Below are 20,539 nucleotides of genomic sequence, written 5' to 3' on the forward strand. Positions count from 1 at the left end.
TGTTAAGTCAAAATGACAGTGGGCTTACCACTGGTGAAAGACTTTAGGACTTGCATGAAAACATAAACAACTGGATACCTGTCCCTGTTGGTCAACAGTGCGGTACTGGCCAGAGAGGTTGCGACTGTGTGACTTTTTGTTGGCGGGTGGGGGAGGCAGCTGACCAGCAGCTGTTTGCATTGGTAGTAGTGCACTTCCTTGGACAGGTGGCCTGTAATTAAAGTACAACACAGATCAACATCTCATACAGGAGACCAATAATTCACATTCACCAGAGGTCACCATCATATACACCAGAGGTCAACATCACATACACCAGAAGTCAACATCACATACAGCAGAGATCAACATAACATACAGCAGACATCAACATTACATACAGCAGAGATCAACATAACATACAGCAGAGATCAACATAACATACAGCAGACATCAAAATTACATACAGCAGAGATCAACATCACGTACAGCAGAGGTCAACATAACATACAGCAGAGATCAACATAACATACAGCAGACATCAAAATTACATACAGCAGAGTTCAACATCACGTACAGCAGAGGTCAACATAACATACAGCAGACATCAACATTACTACAGCAGACATCAACATTACATACATCAGAGATCAACATAACATACAGCAGAGGTCAACATCACATACAGCAGAGATCAACATAAAATACAGCAATGGTCAACATAACATACAGCAGAGAGCAACATTACATACAGCAGAGATCAACATAACATCCAGCAGAGATCAACATAACATACAGCAGACATCAAAATTACATACAGCAGAGATCAACATCACGTACAGCAGAGGTTAACATAACATACAGCAGAGATCAACATAACATCCAGCAGAGATCAACATAACATACAGCAGACATAAACATTACATACTGCAGACATCAACATTACATACATCAGAGATCAACATAACATACAGCAGACATCAACAGTACATACAGCAGAGATCAACATAACATACAGCAGAGGTCAACATAACATACAGCAGACATCAACATTACATACAGCAGACATCAACATTACATACATCAGAGATCAACATAACATACAGCAGAGGTCAACATCACATACAGCAGAGATCAACATAACATACAGCAATGGTCAACATAACATACAGCAGAGATCAACATTACATACAGCAGAGATCAACATAACATACAGCAGAGATCAACATTACATACAACAGGTCAATATCACATACAGCAGAGGTCAACATCACATAAAACAGTAATCAACATTTCATACCAGAGGTCAACATCATATACAACAGAGGTCAAAATCTCAACAAGAGTGGTCAAATTCACATACATCAGAGGTCAAAGCCACAAAAAACAGAGGTCAACATCCGATGCAACAGAGGTCTACATCTAATATAACAGTCAAGTAATACACCAGAGGTCTACATCTAATATAACAGTCAAGTAATACAACAGAGGTCTACATCTAATATAACAACAGTCAAGTCATTGCTTTTATAATATGGGAGGAGAAAAAAACTAACCAGTTTGAATTATAAGTTCCTGATGTATAAACAGATGTTCTGTTCTGTAATTGATACATCAATACATTCCAAGTTGTCTGGTACAGCCATCTCTGACACTAGCTGGCTCTAAATGTCAGTAGGTCATACTGGTGGAAGAACCAAACTTTGTTTCTTTGGCTTGATACTTTGTACAAAACCAAGTCTATGGAGTCTCTGTCACTCACCAAAGTTGAAAATGTTTCCACTTACAATCCTGCACTTGTGATTATGATAGTAACCCTGGTTTCTGAGATATAGCCAAATATCACATCTATAGGGCAAGGACAGAAACTCCTGTAAATAGCTCGATTAAAATCAACTTGGTTGAACTTGAGAATTGGTGGATAAACTCCAGACAATGAGAGAATTATCCATACAAAGTTACGGGTAGGTTAGAGTTAGCCTTGTGGAACTAGAAATTAACTCTTCTCCTTACACAATGTTGAATCCTTGTAGCCCAGAGTTTGTCCCTAACAAACTCAGTCACAACAGAAGTCTAAGAGAAGCTAACGAATAGAGGACAAAACATGGTACTTCATACCAGGTGGTCTAAAAAGTCATTGTCTTACAAATATACATACTGGGCTAACTGTAAACCTATTACTCAACAGCAATACCTACTCTCATAAACCCCTTATATACATACTGGGCTAACTGTAAACCTATTACTCAACAGCAATAACTACTCTCATAAACCCCTTATATACATACTGGGCTAACTGTAAACCTATTACTCAACAGCAATAACTACTCTCATAAACCCCTTATATACATACTGGGCTAACTGTAAACCTATTACTCAACAGCAATAACTACTCTCATAAACCCCTTATATACATACTGGGCTAACTGTAAACCTATTACTCAACAGCAATAACTACTCTCATAAACCCCTTATATACATACTGGGCTAACTGTAAACCTATTACTCAACAGCAATAACTACTCTCATAAACCCCTTATATACATACTGGGCTAACTGTAAACCTATTACTCAACAGCAATAACTACTCTCATAAACCCCTTATATACATACTGGGCTAACTGTAAACCTATTACTCAACAGCAATAACTACTCTCATAAACCCCTTATATACATACTGGGCTAACTGTAAACCTATTACTCAACAGCAATAACTACTCTCATAAACCCCTTATATACATACTGGGCTAACTGTAAACCTATTACTCAACAGCAATAACTACTCTCATAAACCCCTTATATACATACTGGGCTAACTGTAAACCTATTACTCAACAGCAATAACTACTCTCATAAACCCCTTATATACATACTGGGCTAACTGTAAACCTATTACTCAACAGCAATAACTACTCTCATAAACCCCTTATATACATACTGGGCTAACTGTAAACCTATTACTCAACAGCAATAACTACTCTCATAAACCCCTTATATACATACTGGGCTAACTGTAAACCTATTACTCAACAGCAATAACTACTCTCATAAACCCCTTATATACATACTGGGCTAACTGTAAACCTATTACTCAACAGCAATAACTACTCTCATAAACCCCTTATATACATACTGGGCTAACTGTAAACCTATTACTCAACAGCAATAACTACTCTCATAAACCCCTTATATACATACTGGGCTAACTGTAAACCTATTACTCAACAGCAATAACTACTCTCATAAACCCCTTATATACATACTGGGCTAACTGTAAACCTATTACTCAACAGCAATAACTACTCTCATAAACCCCTTATATACATACTGGGCTAACTGTAAACCTATTACTCAACAGCAATAACTACTCTCATAAACCCCTTATATACATACTGGGCTAACTGTAAACCTATTACTCAACAGCAATAACTACTCTCATAAACCCCTTATATACATACTGGGCTAACTGTAAACCTATTACTCAACAGCAATAACTACTCTCATAAACCCCTTATATACATACTGGGCTAACTGTAAACCTATTACTCAACAGCAATAACTACTCTCATAAACCCCTTATATACATACTGGGCTAACTGTAAACCTATTACTCAACAGCAATAACTACTCTCATAAACCCCTTATATACATACTGGGCTAACTGTAAACCTATTACTCAACAGCAATAACTACTCTCATAAACCCCTTATATACATACTGGGCTAACTGTAAACCTATTACTCAACAGCAATAACTACTCTCATAAACCCCTTATATACATACTGGGCTAACTGTAAACCTATTACTCAACAGCAATAACTACTCTCATAAACCCCTTATATACATACTGGGCTAACTGTAAACCTATTACTCAACAGCAATAACTACTCTCATAAACCCCTTATATACATACTGGGCTAACTGTAAACCTATTACTCAACAGCAATAACTACTCTCATAAACCCCTTATATACATACTGGGCTAACTGTAAACCTATTACTCAACAGCAATAACTACTCTCATAAACCCCTTATATACATACTGGGCTAACTGTAAACCTATTACTCAACAGCAATAACTACTCTCATAAACCCCTTATATACATACTGGGCTAACTGTAAACCTATTACTCAACAGCAATAACTACTCTCATAAACCCCTTATATACATACTGGGCTAACTGTAAACCTATTACTCAACAGCAATAACTACTCTCATAAACCCCTTATATACATACTGGGCTAACTGTAAACCTATTACTCAACAGCAATAACTACTCTCATAAACCCCTTATATACATACTGGGCTAACTGTAAACCTATTACTCAACAGCAATAACTACTCTCATAAACCCCTTATATACATACTGGGCTAACTGTAAACCTATTACTCAACAGCAATAACTACTCTCATAAACCCCTTATATACATACTGGGCTAACTGTAAACCTATTACTCAACAGCAATAACTACTCTCATAAACCCCTTATATACATACTGGGCTAACTGTAAACCTATTACTCAACAGCAATAACTACTCTCATAAACCCCTTATATACATACTGGGCTAACTGTAAACCTATTACTCAACAGCAATAACTACTCTCATAAACCCCTTATATACATACTGGGCTAACTGTAAACCTATTACTCAACAGCAATAACTACTCTCATAAACCCCTTATATACATACTGGGCTAACTGTAAACCTATTACTCAACAGCAATAACTACTCTCATAAACCCCTTATATACATACTGGGCTAACTGTAAACCTATTACTCAACAGCAATAACTACTCTCATAAACCCCTTATATACATACTGGGCTAACTGTAAACCTATTACTCAACAGCAATAACTACTCTCATAAACCCCTTATATACATACTGGGCTAACTGTAAACCTATTACTCAACAGCAATAACTACTCTCATAAACCCCTTATATACATACTGGGCTAACTGTAAACCTATTACTCAACAGCAATAACTACTCTCATAAACCCCTTATATACATACTGGGCTAACTGTAAACCTATTACTCAACAGCAATAACTACTCTCATAAACCCCTTATATACATACTGGGCTAACTGTAAACCTATTACTCAACAGCAATAACTACTCTCATAAACCCCTTATATACATACTGGGCTAACTGTAAACCTATTACTCAACAGCAATAACTACTCTCATAAACCCCTTATATACATACTGGGCTAACTGTAAACCTATTACTCAACAGCAATAACTACTCTCATAAACCCCTTATATACATACTGGGCTAACTGTAAACCTATTACTCAACAGCAATAACTACTCTCATAAACCCCTTATATACATACTGGGCTAACTGTAAACCTATTACTCAACAGCAATAACTACTCTCATAAACCCCTTATATACATACTGGGCTAACTGTAAACCTATTACTCAACAGCAATAACTACTCTCATAAACCCCTTATATACATACTGGGCTAACTGTAAACCTATTACTCAACAGCAATAACTACTCTCATAAACCCCTTATATACATACTGGGCTAACTGTAAACCTATTACTCAACAGCAATAACTACTCTCATAAACCCCTTATATACATACTGGGCTAACTGTAAACCTATTACTCAACAGCAATAACTACTCTCATAAACCCCTTATATACATACTGGGCTAACTGTAAACCTATTACTCAACAGCAATAACTACTCTCATAAACCCCTTATATACATACTGGGCTAACTGTAAACCTATTACTCAACAGCAATACCTACTCTCATAAACCCCTTATATACATACTGGGCTAACTGTAAACCTATTACTCAACAGCAATAACTACTCTCATAAACCTCTAATATACATACTGGGCTAACTGTAAACCTATTATCACATACTTACTACTAAATACGTAATTCCCGCCCTATATGATACGACTAAAATCACGTGACTAATATCAGGCCGGCCGGTCGGAAAATGCATATCACGTATCAGACAGGCCGGTCGGAAAATGCATATCAGGATTCGGTCCGGAACACATCTGGAGTTATCGTGCCGTTTCTATGCGTTCGCAGCATACGAGATTCTTGGATAAAATGTCGCGTTCGGCTCAAGGTGAGATGATTATTAACGTAAACAGACAGTTATTCATATTTCTATTGTTGAAATTGTGTTTTTATTTCATTAAAATGTGTTGATCACCAAAGTTACAATTTGTATTGTATTGTTTCTGTGCGATTTCCCAACTGACACACTAAAATTGGCATTTATTCCACTTTTTTTTCTAATTTACATTTTCTATCGATGATCTTTGGTGAACCTCTGAACAATTGCTTGATATTGAAGTTCGTAATTGATAATTGAAAAAAAAAAATCACCCAAAATGTATGTTCAAGTATATGATAAACAGAATAAGCCCTCGGTCTGATATTGGGTCCTCGGGCTGATATGGCATGTGATATAGATTTTACCATGTAATATTCTCTATTTACTCACCAGCAATAACTACTCTCATAAACCTCTTACATAACCATAAAGAATTATTTCTTCTGATTTTTTTCTGTGAACAAACATTTCTTCCAATCTTCTCTATCAAAATAAAAACACAGGATAATGGATAAACCAGAAACAGACCCAAGACTAAAATACTGCAAATGTCTTCTATAAACCATTCTGTGCAGCAACAAGCAGAGGTCTGTGAGTGAGAGATGTTCCCCTCACACAGGCTGTACAAACATGTTATTATCTAGGTGTAATCAATCTGTTACAGGCCTGCACATCCAGGCCATTGATGAAACAGCTTAGACAGATCTAAAAACATGTCGGCACAAATACAGCAGGTCTCCACACTCTACAGTCCATCAAAGAACCTCTGTCCAAAAATTACTGAATTGATTTACACAACCCCATTGTATGATTCTGGTAAATTAAAAAAATATTGAATAAACTGACAGTTCAATTTTTAAGACAAATCATGCATCAGTAAAAACAAAATAGAGAAATACTTGGACATTTAATTAACAGGACAGAAAGTGCCATTTCCTTTAGGAAATAATACGAATGCTGAATAGACGATGCTCATCATTAAAAGTTACAGTCTGTTTATAATTTAAGATGTTCTTGACTGCAAGCATTAGGTTACACTTAATAGAGATGAAGTTATCCTACAACAACTATAAAACAGTTTATCATCATGTATTAAGCACTCTCGTTACCTCTACATATTCGAGACATATACACATGTTTTTTTGCACAGTGTATGTACACCAAACTTTTTATATAAAGCCTTCCTTTAATCGGACACCTTACATTTCAAGTTTTCCATTTCCTTTTTGTCAATTTTTTTTTAAAGTTTTCTCATGATATATTACCCAACACCACTACAAATTAAACCCAACATTTTAATGTTAGCAGTGTTGTACATACATGAAAATATCTGTACTTAAAATTTATTTAACAGAAAAAAAGAAAATTGAAATGTTTAGAAACAACCAAGCAACTGCACGAGAAAATATCCTGTGGATCTCTGCAATTTTTGCATTTTTGCCAAGATGTTTAATATTCTACCTATATGTGTTTTATAAAAGCTTGGAAAGTGAAGTTCCTGGGTTGTGATTGGTTTAGGTACAGAGTACAATTAAGTTACAATATATTATTGTTGTTTTCACTACAGTGGAACCCACTTATTATGATATCGGTTATTATGATATTTTCCCCATGTAATGATTTTTTCTGTACTAGGAACTATTTGTTAAGTTACTTCCTAGAGAAGCAGTACATATATATCACATCTTGCAATGCATTTTACAGAATTATAGTTGTTAGAAATTGGAGAATATGAAAAACAACCAAATACAAAAAACACCACACAACTGCAGGTGTGGAACTGGGAACCTTCCTTCTGCCAAATCTACACTTTACAATGTTGCTGTCCAGAAATTACACAAGCCAAGCAGCGTAATGAGAGATCAACACCTTGACTAAGGTAGTAACTAATAACGAGAGATCAACACCTTGACTAAGGTAGTAACTAATAACGAGAGATCAACACCTTGACTAAGGTAGTAACTAATAACGAGAGATCAACACCTTGACTAAGGTAGTAACTAATAACGAGAGATCAACACCTTGACTAAGGTAGTAACTAATAACGAGAGATCAACACCTTGACTAAGGTAGTAACTAATAACGAGAGATCAACACCTTGACTAAGGTAGTAACTAATAACGAGAGATCAACACCTTGACTAAGGTAGTAACTAATAACGAGAGATCAACACCTTGACTAAGGTAGTAACTAATAACGAGAGATCAACACCTTGACTAAGGTAGTAACTAATAACGAGAGATCAACACCTTGACTAAGGTAGTAACTAATAACGAGAGATCAACACCTTGACTAAGGTAGTAACTAATAACGAGAGATCAACACCTTGACTAAGGTAGTAACTAATAACGAGAGATCAACACCTTGACTAAGGTAGTAACTAATAACGAGAGATCAACACCTTGACTAAGGTAGTAACTAATAACGAGAGATCAACACCTTGACTAAGGTAGTAACTAATAACGAGAGATCAACACCTTGACTAAGGTAGTAACTAATAACGAGAGATCAACACCTTGACTAAGGTAGTAACTAATAACGAGAGATCAACACCTTGACTAAGGTAGTAACTAATAACGAGAGATCAACACCTTGACTAAGGTAGTAACTAATAACGAGAGATCAACACCTTGACTAAGGTAGTAACTAATAACGAGAGATCAACACCTTGACTAAGGTAGTAACTAATAACGAGAGATCAACACCTTGACTAAGGTAGTAACTAATAACGAGAGATCAACACCTTGACTAAGGTAGTAACTAATAACGAGAGATCAACACCTTGACTAAGGTAGTAACTAATAACGAGAGATCAACACCTTGACTAAGGTAGTAACTAATAACGAGAGATCAACACCTTGACTAAGGTAGTAACTAATAACGAGAGATCAACACCTTGACTAAGGTAGTAACTAATAACGAGAGATCAACACCTTGACTAAGGTAGTAACTAATAACGAGAGATCAACACCTTGACTAAGGTAGTAACTAATAACGAGAGATCAACACCTTGACTAAGGTAGTAACTCCAAGTCCTTTCTGTTGCTTTATTGTCTAAATAAAACGTAGAATACCCTCAGTCTACGGCACTTTGAGGAAGCAATAGTTACCTGTCTGCTATTGAAAGTTCTTGGGTAGTACTTTGGGGTGGAGGAATCAATCTTTTATCTGGAACTGGAAAGAAAATAAAAAGTCAAAAGGTTAAAATTATCTGTTTTCTCTTCTCTATTTGGAGTAATTATTTTGCAGAAAAAGCATTCAATACAAATTAATTAACTTTTGAAAATATCCAAATCATTCAGATAATTAAAAAGTATTGTTTGTCTAGATCGCTACTAAAGTTTAACATGGAAATCTGCCTGACAATTAACATATGTATAAAGATACAATTCAGTATTTCCAACACCACCCCAGCAGGTGGGGATCAGAAAAAGAATACTCCTGCTGTTACCCACCACATGTATCATAGGAGGTGACTAATGTCGAACCCCGTGCAGAACACACAAAAGCGACCAAAATCAATCTGCTGCACCCATTGCAATATTTGGGATCTTTATCTTTCTTTCTACTTCTAACTACCTTTTATTTCCTAGTGCCTTGCTTGGCAACACCTCAGTTTTGGCTTGATTGTTGAGTATTCGCCCACGTGAAGAAGGCAATGGGTTCTATCCCCAGGCCGGGACATACCAAAGTCCTTCAAAATGGTGGTTTTTATTCCCTGCTTAACATTCAGCATTTAGGGATATGGCAACAACTGGTTCACCCATGTCAGTATAATGTGACCAGGCGGAATGCTATGCTGGGTACCTTCGGCATGGTATTTCAGTGAGATAGCACTAAAAAGTCGGCATCAGATCCGTGCTATCACGAGAAGGCAAGCACACCAACATACCCTGTCTCCTGCATACACAAACGCAAGCACACATACACTAAACACATGGAGGTACGTCCTTAAATGACCTTAGCTGTTAATAGGACGTTAAACAAAATTAAACCAAACCAAAACCAAAACCAAATTTCCAACACAGTTTTCAGTGAAATGCTGGAAGACTTTAGCTCTATCACCATAAACATGTGCTGTGTCTCCTAGAACAACACGTTATGTAGAAAATATACCTGCCCGAGGGATACACAGAACTGAAATTAATTACCAAGGACAGATTATGGATATTCCATCTTAATTTTTAATCTAACCCAAGACTATACATTCACCTCCTCTGGTTAAATACCTCTTGACAAAACTAATCAGCAAGGAAGAATTTTGATTTAAATCAATAGACAGAACAGAAAGAAAAAATAACAAGCAAAATCATCTTCACATTTTAATCTTTTTTAAGAAGAAGGACATATTTGAGGAATATTGATCTTGGTCATCTATTAATTGATTCAATAAATTGAACATATTTATCTTATAATTAGAAAGATGGAAGAATTTGAGGATGCTATTTAGTAGAAAAATATCTTGAAATCTGATTATGAAGCCTTTGGTGGGAAGAAAGTAATCTATTCTAAATGATATTGATCTAGGTCATCTAGATGCTTAATATGACACAAGAGGCCCATGGGCCTTAACGGTCACCTGATATATTTATACAGAGAGTTGATTTTTGTTTTTAACATGAACAGAAATATTATTCAAAGTGACAAAAAAAACTCCCCACCTTATTCAATATCTAGCATGCAGATTTAAGACTGAAAAGTATTTGAAACTAGCACCTCTGATTCTAAACAAGGAAAATGAATAAATTTTATTTTAGCACACAGACTCCATTGGGCCCCACCCTACAGCCCTTGGGGGTAGGGATGGCTCAACATTTTCAAAGTATCAAACTGTCAACTTAGGGTTATAATTCCAATCACGTTATCAACATGTAATATTCAAAGTATCATTTGCCATTATAAACCGTAATAAATTTTGTCCCCCCCTCCTTCCCCAGGGGTAAACGTGAGACCCTAGGGTCATAAAATTCACAATTTTGGTAGAGCACCTAAAAACCCTTCTATCTATGAAGAGTATTTGATTCTACCAAATCTGGTCTGGAGAAGAAGATTTTGAAATTTCAGTCAATTCCGCCCTTTTTTGCCCCACCCATTAGCCCCTGAGGGTCAGTCAGGGCTGATATGTGCATACCATCAAACTGCTATCCAATACTGATAATGCTAACCCAAATTGAATTACTTCCAATGGAAATTAAACAAATGTTGGTCCAAAATGTGATTTCCCTATATAAACTATAGTAAATTTTACCCCCTCCCCAGGGGGAAACGTGAGACCCAGGGTCATGAAATTCACAATTTTGGTAAAGCACCTCAAGACCCTTCCATCTATGAAGAGTATTTGATTCTACCATATCTGGATCTTGAGAAGAAGATTTTTGAAATTTTAGTCAATTTTACCCTTTTTGGCCCCGCCCCTCAGGCCCCTGGGACTTTGTCTCAGGTGACCTAAAAATGCAAAGAAATTGGATAACTTATTTTTTTCTTTAACTAGGTAACATAATTAACAGTATAGTAGTAAGGATGAATACCTTGATTTTATAGCCATTAGCATTAAAAGATAAATCAGATGAAAAATTATCTCAGCAAAATACCAGATCTACAGTCTTTTCAACTCATGCAAAATGGCCATCAGAGTCAAGACAGATCGATCCCTGTCAGCCTGATGCTTGATCTCACTCTAATATGCTTCGCAATGAAAGGATCTATCACTTACAAATTTACCAAGCATGCAATGGAAACAGGCGAAAAGGGTTTCAACTGCCAATTGCAGTAGCCGGTGATTTGGTGGGGCAGACATATCTATTGCAGGAAAACCTAGCAAGACATCTACTGGTAAAGAGCTTCCCAGGTCAATAACATGAATAAGTCATCCGTCAGGACCAATCCCCAAACCAAGCACACGTCAGTCACTCCAAGATGACAACTAATACATCTACTGGTAGAGAGCTACCCAGGTCAATAACATGAATAAGTCATCCGTCAGGACGAATCCCCAAACCAAGCACACGTCAGTCACTCCAAGGTGACAACTAATACATCTACTGGTAAACAAATAAACCAAGGAACTTCTTTTAAATGTAACCTTTTAGTCAAAGGGAATTTTCTTAACTTGCATTTACAGGTGTATGATATTCCTGACAAGGTAATACAGGTATACATAGATTTTTGTTGCCATTGTATAACAATGTTACAACATAACTCTATAAAAAAAACTCATGGCTTTCATACCAGTTATGAATGCCATGGTGGAATTGCTGTCATCAATATTCTGATATCATAATGGTAACAATTGATACCCTTCATAGAAGATGGCTGTTCTCTTAGGGTAAATGAAATAAAGGCTGGACACCAGAAGATGGCTGTTCTCTTAGGGGAAAGGAAATAAAGGCAGCTGGACACCAGAAGATGGCTGTTCTCTTAGGGTAAAGGAAATTAAGGCTGAGCACCAGAAGATGGCTGTTCTCTTAGGGTAAAGGAAATAAAGGCAGCTGGACACCAGAAGATGGCTGTAATTCTCTTAGGGTAAAGGAAATAAAGGCTGAGCACCAGAAGATGGCTGTTCTCTTAGGGGAAAGGAAATAAAGGCAGCTGGACACCAGAAGATGGCTGTTCTCTTAGGGTAAAGCAAATTAAGGCTGAACACCAGAAGATGGCTGTTCTCTTAGGGTTAAGGAAATAAAGGCAGCTGGACACCAGAAGATGGCTGTTCTCTTAGGGGAAAGGAAATAAAAGCTGAGCACTGTTAATTCTGTATTCCTTTGAATCAAGAATGAACCCTTTTTTGTGTAAAGAATGGTTAGCTACTGAACAATACACAGTAATGATGCTTACAAGACCAAGGCGTTTGTGTCTGTAGTGTAACTGTAAGCTCTAACCATACTAGACAGCTGGCACAGGTACAATGATTAGTTTATTGAAATTGTCTGATCACTGAAGCTGTGTAATTAAACCATGTTTATTAAAGACAACAGCTTGAACAGGCAGGATGTCGTTTTAGACTCAAATATCTCACCTTCACTTACCCTATAAGGCTAGGGGGATTCCCATTTTTAGTTTGTCACAAAATCATTGATCTTAAATCAGGTATTCTACACCTTGACATTCCTACCAGTTCACCTTGCCCTTGTGAGAAAAGCATGAATACGATGGAAAAGCCGAGACAGCTTAAGTTCTGCAGCTCTCCATATATGGTTTCAGATGCTTTCTATGGTTGATATGCATAACCCATGTAAGGAGCTGTCTAAAAGTACCAGAGCCTGTTTCTTTCTAATCTGTTATCAGTGTGCAATAAATGTTTTCATTTTATTTGCCAATTCTATGCTAAGTGTAGATTCCATCTGTCAGATTTTAAAACTGAGTCTTTTTAGGCTATTTTCATCACCTAAATTTCAGTTTCTAGCATTAGTTCTTTAAACAGCTTCAGTAAATTTCACCTTTAACCCTTTCACTCCTATGTAACTTTAGTAGACTCTACCATGCATTGATATGCATGAGTCTATTATGGTCTACAGTGGTGAAAGGGTTAACAAAGCTAACGTTTACTGCATCAAAATAGGTCCAGCAAATCTAGTGTTTTTAAACATATTCCCAAGTATGACACCACTGTCCTGTATTTATTAGGTCTATTAAGGTATCTTTGTCAGGGAGGTACGATTCCACCAGTCATGCAGACACCCCAAGATAGAAGATTTTATACATGAGCTAGTGAAAACTTTCAATATTTTCTATGAAAATAGGAGTCGGCTTAAAATTAACCTGTGTCTGGCTAGTATTCTAAATGTGAAATTGTACACCGCTGCTTGCATCACTCAGTTTCAGTTCAGTTTCTTTATTTCTGAGAGCCATCCAACTCATAGGTTAAATGTCAAACAATTACAGCATGTAGTCACTGTACTGCCTAAATCTCAGAGAAGGAATTCATTTTAATGTGGTCAAGTTTATGGTGTGTTAAATGAATTGGGTCTTAACAAAATCAACATGGTGGTTCAAGTTGAATTTGTGTCAAATTCATACTGAATTCAATCATCCATGAACTTGGTCACCTGGAGTTTCAACCATCATATTTCTATTACATTCAATGTACTAATGAATATTGAAATGAACTGAAAACCTAGAAGTAATAACAGCCCAAATCAGTGATTGTGACTATATATATATTACATAGCTTACACTACATTGTTATATTGTGGTATATCCTACTGAAGTTAGTATTCAGTCCAGTGACATTTATTATTGTCATCAAGTCCAACAGCAGTACATATAGAAATACACAGCAGAAGGATACACATAGAAATACACAGCAGAAGGATACAGATAGAAATACACAGCAGAAGGATACATATAGAAATACACAGCAGAAGGAAGTTCTCCTAGTACAGTATACGGCTGTGATCGACAACAACAAGTTACCATATACACCTCAGGTGGAGTTATTTAACAGATTTTTCATACATATAAGTATGTTTCATTCTCTGACTTAAACAGTTAAAGCTGGAAGAGCATACATCTGTGATACCTTATAATAGCCGTAAGCAAAGTGACCTAATTTGAGATATTGATGTTTGTAAAGGCTTGCTATACATGGACTAGCTCACGGAAATCCTGTTTTTTATCCATTGATGTTTTGAAGTGATTGGTGGAGTCTGAAGTAATGGAGAATCAATATGTAGAAGATATACCGTTTAATTAGTTTTGTTTAAATGGCAGAGGTCCCTGATCACGAAAACACACATTACAAGTGAAATAAGGTCAAGTCAGTGGGAAAAAGCCACATCAACAACCATCAGTGAGAAAGTGACGTAAATGTATAGAAATAAACAAGTACACAGTGTTAGAGACGTATATAGGGATTTAACAGAACTTCTCCTCATCAACATGGTGAATGTACATGTATCTTACAGGAAAATTCTACCCAAATATGTTTATGTAATTTATGTGTTAATGGCAACAAAATGTGTTTCAGTAAAATTTTGTGCAAGAGATGAAAAGAATAAAACTTTCTTAAGCTTGTTTTCCTACATCAGTAAGAGAGAGAGACAAAGAGAGACAGAGAGGGAGAGGGAGAGGGAGAGATACTCAAATTACAGAGAGAGGGAGGGAGAGATATTCAAATTACAGAGAGATGGAGAGATACTCATATTACAGAAGTTTTAGATCAGTAATAATGTTTTCCTCTGGAAATTCTGGGTAAAGTCAGTTTCATACATTAAAGAGAACCTTTCCCTAACATTTTCTACAACTTGAAAAAAATTGTTAGAAAAATTTAACTTAGGTCACTTACCTTGACAAACTTATTTAGCTTTAACTCTCTAAAGCTCACTAAATTGATCTAATTCTGAAGTTATTTCTTAATCAAATATTTTATAATGTATTTGAGATCATGTACAAAACTATATAAATACACTCACCAATATCATTCTGGTTCTGTCTTGTGAACTTGGGCAATGGAACATCTTTTCCTGGAAAACAGAAAACTCCATGTAAGTATTTGATGTAACTTATAGGACACAAGGAAGCATGCACAGTTTCCGATATAGGCTTCCTGCAATAGCAATGTTTCTTTCCGTTTTCTGTTTGATGTTAAGTGTGTATACAAACAATACACTTGTAACATCACTTCCTGTGTCGGAGGTCTACCTCCATCATTCTTGTGATCAGTACCCCATATAATATTTGCCAACAACATTCTATAGTGTTACATATATAGCGTATGAAAATGGTGTCTTTAACCTATGAAAATCCAAGAGGAATTTCTCCTAAAATGAAATGTGAACTGACTTACTGAATCTGCTCCTATTTAAACTGAGCTTGCCTGATTGAATTTGTTCCTATTTGCAAGAAGCACCTATTTCAAGATTGTGTTTATCAAGAGGGTGGGTTTAATACCAATCACTGGTAATATACAGCTTACCTATCTAACAAAACCACTTGCAAGTAGATATATTAAAACCTGTCTAACCTAGGAAATATTTGTACTTACAGTAATGCCCTGTAATCAGGCCGAAATGGAAAAGTTAGCAAAACAGGGCTTTTCTGTGAAAAAACGGTAAAAAAACTAATATAAATCTGGTGTTTTGCCTTGCAGGAGAAGAAGGTCCATACTCCCATAAAATTCTTAGTCACAAGAGTGTTTGTTTGGTAAAGTGGACAGACACAGGTAATTTGATATAGCAGCCCGGACATATCCTCACTGTATGTTACATGCAATTTTCATACAAAGGATAGAAAATCATGCTAGCATGTAGACAGTTAAAAGGGGAGATAACTGCATTACTGTAAACCATTAACTGTACAGAAATCTAGTTAAACAAAAATCAATGGTAATACCTGCCAACACAGCCATGATAATGTCAGGGGTTCACATTAGTATGGGTAATAATCCTTGTTGTTGGTTGTTTACTCCGACACACAAAGTAACAAACCTTGTTCTGTAGTTGTTAAAAAAGCAAATATTTAGGGAATAATACAAATTCCTCCTGGAACTCCCTGAAGCCTTCCATGTTATTTAATGACTCCTGGAACTCCCTAAAGCCTTCCATGATATCTAATGACTCCTGGAACTCCCTAAAGCCTTTCATGTTATCTAATGACTCCTGGAACTCCCTACAGCCTTCCATGTTATTCAATGACTCCTGGAACTCCCTAAAGCCTTCCATGTTATTTAATGTCTCCTGGAACTCCCTAAAGCCTTCCATGTTATCTGATGACTCCTGGAACTCCCTAAAGCCTTCCATGTTATTCAATGACTCCTGGAACTCCCTAAAGCCTTCCATGTTCTCTAATGACTCCTGGACATCCATAAAGCCTTCCATGTTATCTAATGACTCCTGGAACTCCTTTAAGCCTTCCATGTTCTCTAATGACTCCTGGACATCCCTAAAGCCTTCCATGTTATCTAATGACTCCCGGAACTCCTTAAAGCCTTCCATGTTCTCTAATGACTCCTGGAACTCCTTAAAGCCTTCCACGTTCTCTAATGACTCCTGGACATCCCTAAAGCCTTCCATGTTATCTAATGACTCGGGAACTCCTTAAAGCCTTCCATGTTCTCTAATGACTCCTGGACATCCATAAAGCCTTCCATGTTATCTAATGACTCCTGGAACTCCTTTAAGCCTTCCATGTTCTCTAATGACTCCTGGACATCCCTAAAGCCTTCCATGTTATCTAATGACTCTGGAACTCCTTAAAGCCTTCCATGTTATCTAATGACTCCTGTAACTCCCTAAAGCCTTCCATGTTATTTAATGACTCCTGTAACTCCCTAAAGCCTTCCATGTTATCTGATGACTCCTGGAACTCCCTAAAGCCTTCCATGATATCTAATGACTCCTGGAACTCCCTAAAGCCTTCCATGTTCTCTAATGACTCCTGGACATCCATAAAGCCTTCCATGTTATCTAATGACTCCTGCAACTCCCTAAAGCCTTCCATGTTATCTGATGACTCCTGGAACTCCCTAAAGCCTTCCATGTTCTCTAATGACTCCTGGAACTCCTTAAAGCCTTCCGTGTTCTCTAATGACTCCTGGACATCCCTAAAGCCTTCCATGTTATCTAATGACTCGGGAACTCCTTAAAGCCTTCCATGTTCTCTAATGACTCCTGGAACTCCTTAAAGCCTTCGATGTTCTCTAATGACTCCTGGACATCCCTAAAGCCTTCCATGTTATCTAATGACTCGGGAACTCCTTAAAGCCTTCCATGTTCTCTAATGCCTCCTGGACATCCCTAAAGCCTTCCATGTTATCTAATGACTCTGGAACTCCTTAAAGCCTTCCATGTTATCTAATGACTCCTGTAACTCCCTAAAGCCTTCCATGTTATCTAATGACTCCTAGAACTCCTTAAAGCCTTCCATGTTCTCTAATGACTCCTGGAACTCCTTAAAGCCTTCCATGTTATCTAATGACTCCTGGAACTCCCTAAAGCCTTCCATGTTATCTAATGACTCCTGTAACTCCCTAAAGCCTTCCATGTTATCTGATGACTCCTGGAACTCCCTAAAGCCTTCCATGTTATTTAATGACTCCTGGAACTCCCTAAAGCCTTCCATGTTATCTAATGACTCTGGAACTCCTTAAAGCCTTCCATGTTATCTAATGACTCCTGTAACTCCCTAAAGCCTTCCATGTTATTTAATGACTCCTGGAACTCCCTAAAGCCTTCCATGTTATTCAATGACTCCTGGAACTCCCTAAAGCCTTCCATGTTATTCAATGACTCCTGGAACTCCCTAAAGCCTTCCATGTTATTTATTGACTCCTGGAACTCCCTAAAGCCTTCCATGTTATCTAATGACTATGACTTTACATCAACCCATTTTGATTAACTGACAGGCAATCCTAATGACAGACAAAACAAACATGACATCCACATCACCTAGGTGACCACATGTGACATCCACATCCCCTAAGTGACCAGGTGTGACATCCACATCACCTAGGTGACCACATGTGACATCCTCATCCCCTAGGTGACCAGGTATGACATCCACATCCCCAAAGTGACCAGGTGTGACATCCACATCCCCTAGGTGACCAGGTGTGACATCCACATCCCTTAGGTGACAAGGTGTGACATTCACACATCCCCCTAGGTGACCAGGTGTGACATCCACACATCCCCCTAGGTGACCAGGTGTGACATCCACACATCCTCCTAGATGACCAGGTGTGACATCCACATCTCCCTAGGTGACCAGGTGTGACATCCACATCCCCCTAGGTGACCAGGTGTGACTTTGAGATTCAGTACAGACTTGGAGATAAATCAAGTCTGTCATTTATCATTAGGTTTTCTCCTTAAACATTTGTACAGATTGTGTTTGTAAACCTATCAACCCTTGTAGTTGTAATAATAGACAATTTCTAGCTACAAACGATTTAGATATAATAATAATATAGCAGGTATATGTGGGTCAACACGTCTACAGAACTGACAGAGACCCAGCTGCAGATGGTAAGGATATAACTACGTAATCGTATAGATACAAACCAGAAATACAGATGATCAAAGTGATTTTACTTAAGTTGGTTTATTGCTAATACCAAATATTTCATAAATAGTAAGAATTTGTCAGGTATACAATACCTGTATTCTGTATCTGAATTAATTTAGTTAGATGTGATTTGAGCTAGAATTTTGATTTATTTTAAAAGTACCCTGTTCTGGGCTTAATATAGTGTTACCTTGCTTACTGTTCTTTAGGATAGTTTCATCTTGTATGGTGTTTGGTTGGACATTGATTCTGAGGACTACTTTAATTGACTCTTTCTTATTGCATTCACCATTTCATTAGTTAGGGATATAAAAACTATCATATGATTTATTATGTTACATTTTCAGCCAACATTTCAGCGCCTTACTTAATTTACTTGTTCTGGACTTTTTCTGAATATCTTAATTTAAATTACCATATTCCTTCAGTTTTTCAAAACAAAGATATGTACACATGTATTTACACTTCTGCACATACCAAAGTTTATATCTATCAAGGGGGAGATAATAAAAGTTTATAATAATCAAGGGGAGATAATCAAAGTTTAAATTAATCAAGGGGAAATAATCATAACTATTAGGTTCCAGTCTTTACTGAACAGACTTCACCTGACAACATGGTATAACATAGACAGGAATTATATTCTATGATTTTATTATATTATTACCTCCTTGTTTCCTACCCTATACACATTATGGGTAACCATTAACAGAACTTTGTGTCAAAAGAGATATTCAATCTTGGGTGATACGAATTGATGAATGGCTATATAAGTCAGACGTTTATCATTCTGTTTGACTTGAACATATGAATGCATTGTCTGTAAAGAAAAATGTACAGGACAATGACAGTTTTGTAGCCTTAGTGAGACACAGTCAGACATGATCAGATATTATCAGCCTCCATAAACGCTTTTACTCTAAATCTCCATTCAACCATTTCTAATTCCATGACAAAAATGACAAATTTGTCTGTCATTGGTCTAGACAATTTGTCTTCTTTGATGGTATTAAAAAACCTTTCTTCCAAATAGAGGACCCTGGTGTCGGTGAGAAATGAAAGAAAACATTTCATTACATTTTCACATATTTATCATGAGGTGTCTTTTTAGACTAAGCTGGTTAGCCTGTTGTCTGACGTCTGGAAGGGATACGGTGTCACACCTCCATGTCCAGGTTATCACATGTCAGGGTGATGACACTTTAGAATGTTCCTGACGTGGCGCACTACCACTGAGCAACATTGTCATTATGATATTAGCTGATGTTCATATGTTAATACTCAAAACAAAACAATGGCGCCAGGAAAAATGGAGGCAAGGTCAATCCAGCACAGTAGACAGACAAAAACCAATCTCCTGGAACCAGCCTGCATACCCTGACAGGAGGAACAGCCACACAAATATACCCATTATATTGGTTTGTTTTTCTAATTTTCCCAAGTACACAGAACATTTCTGC

The 20,539-nt window shown here is 37.0% G+C and overlaps 1 protein-coding gene across 1 annotated transcript in view; it reads right to left on the minus strand.

Moving 5' to 3' along the window:
• Window positions 1-20,105, minus strand: part of LOC110442230 (ralBP1-associated Eps domain-containing protein 1-like) — a 51,698-nt gene extending 31,593 nt beyond the window's left edge. The window contains exons 1-4 of the mRNA XM_021485728.1: window positions 20,098-20,105; window positions 15,488-15,538; window positions 9,191-9,254; window positions 79-211 (exon numbers count right to left, since the gene is read on the minus strand). Of these exons, the coding sequence (XP_021341403.1) occupies window positions 79-180 (102 nt within the window). The 5' untranslated portion in view covers window positions 181-211; window positions 9,191-9,254; window positions 15,488-15,538; window positions 20,098-20,105. The remainder of the gene's footprint in view (window positions 1-78; window positions 212-9,190; window positions 9,255-15,487; window positions 15,539-20,097) is intronic.
• Window positions 20,106-20,539: the final 434 nt, after the last annotated feature.

This window comes from Mizuhopecten yessoensis, unplaced genomic scaffold, assembly GCF_002113885.1.
Source record: "Mizuhopecten yessoensis strain PY_sf001 unplaced genomic scaffold, ASM211388v2 scaffold716233, whole genome shotgun sequence".
Classification (NCBI taxonomy): domain Eukaryota; kingdom Metazoa; phylum Mollusca; class Bivalvia; order Pectinida; family Pectinidae; genus Mizuhopecten; species Mizuhopecten yessoensis.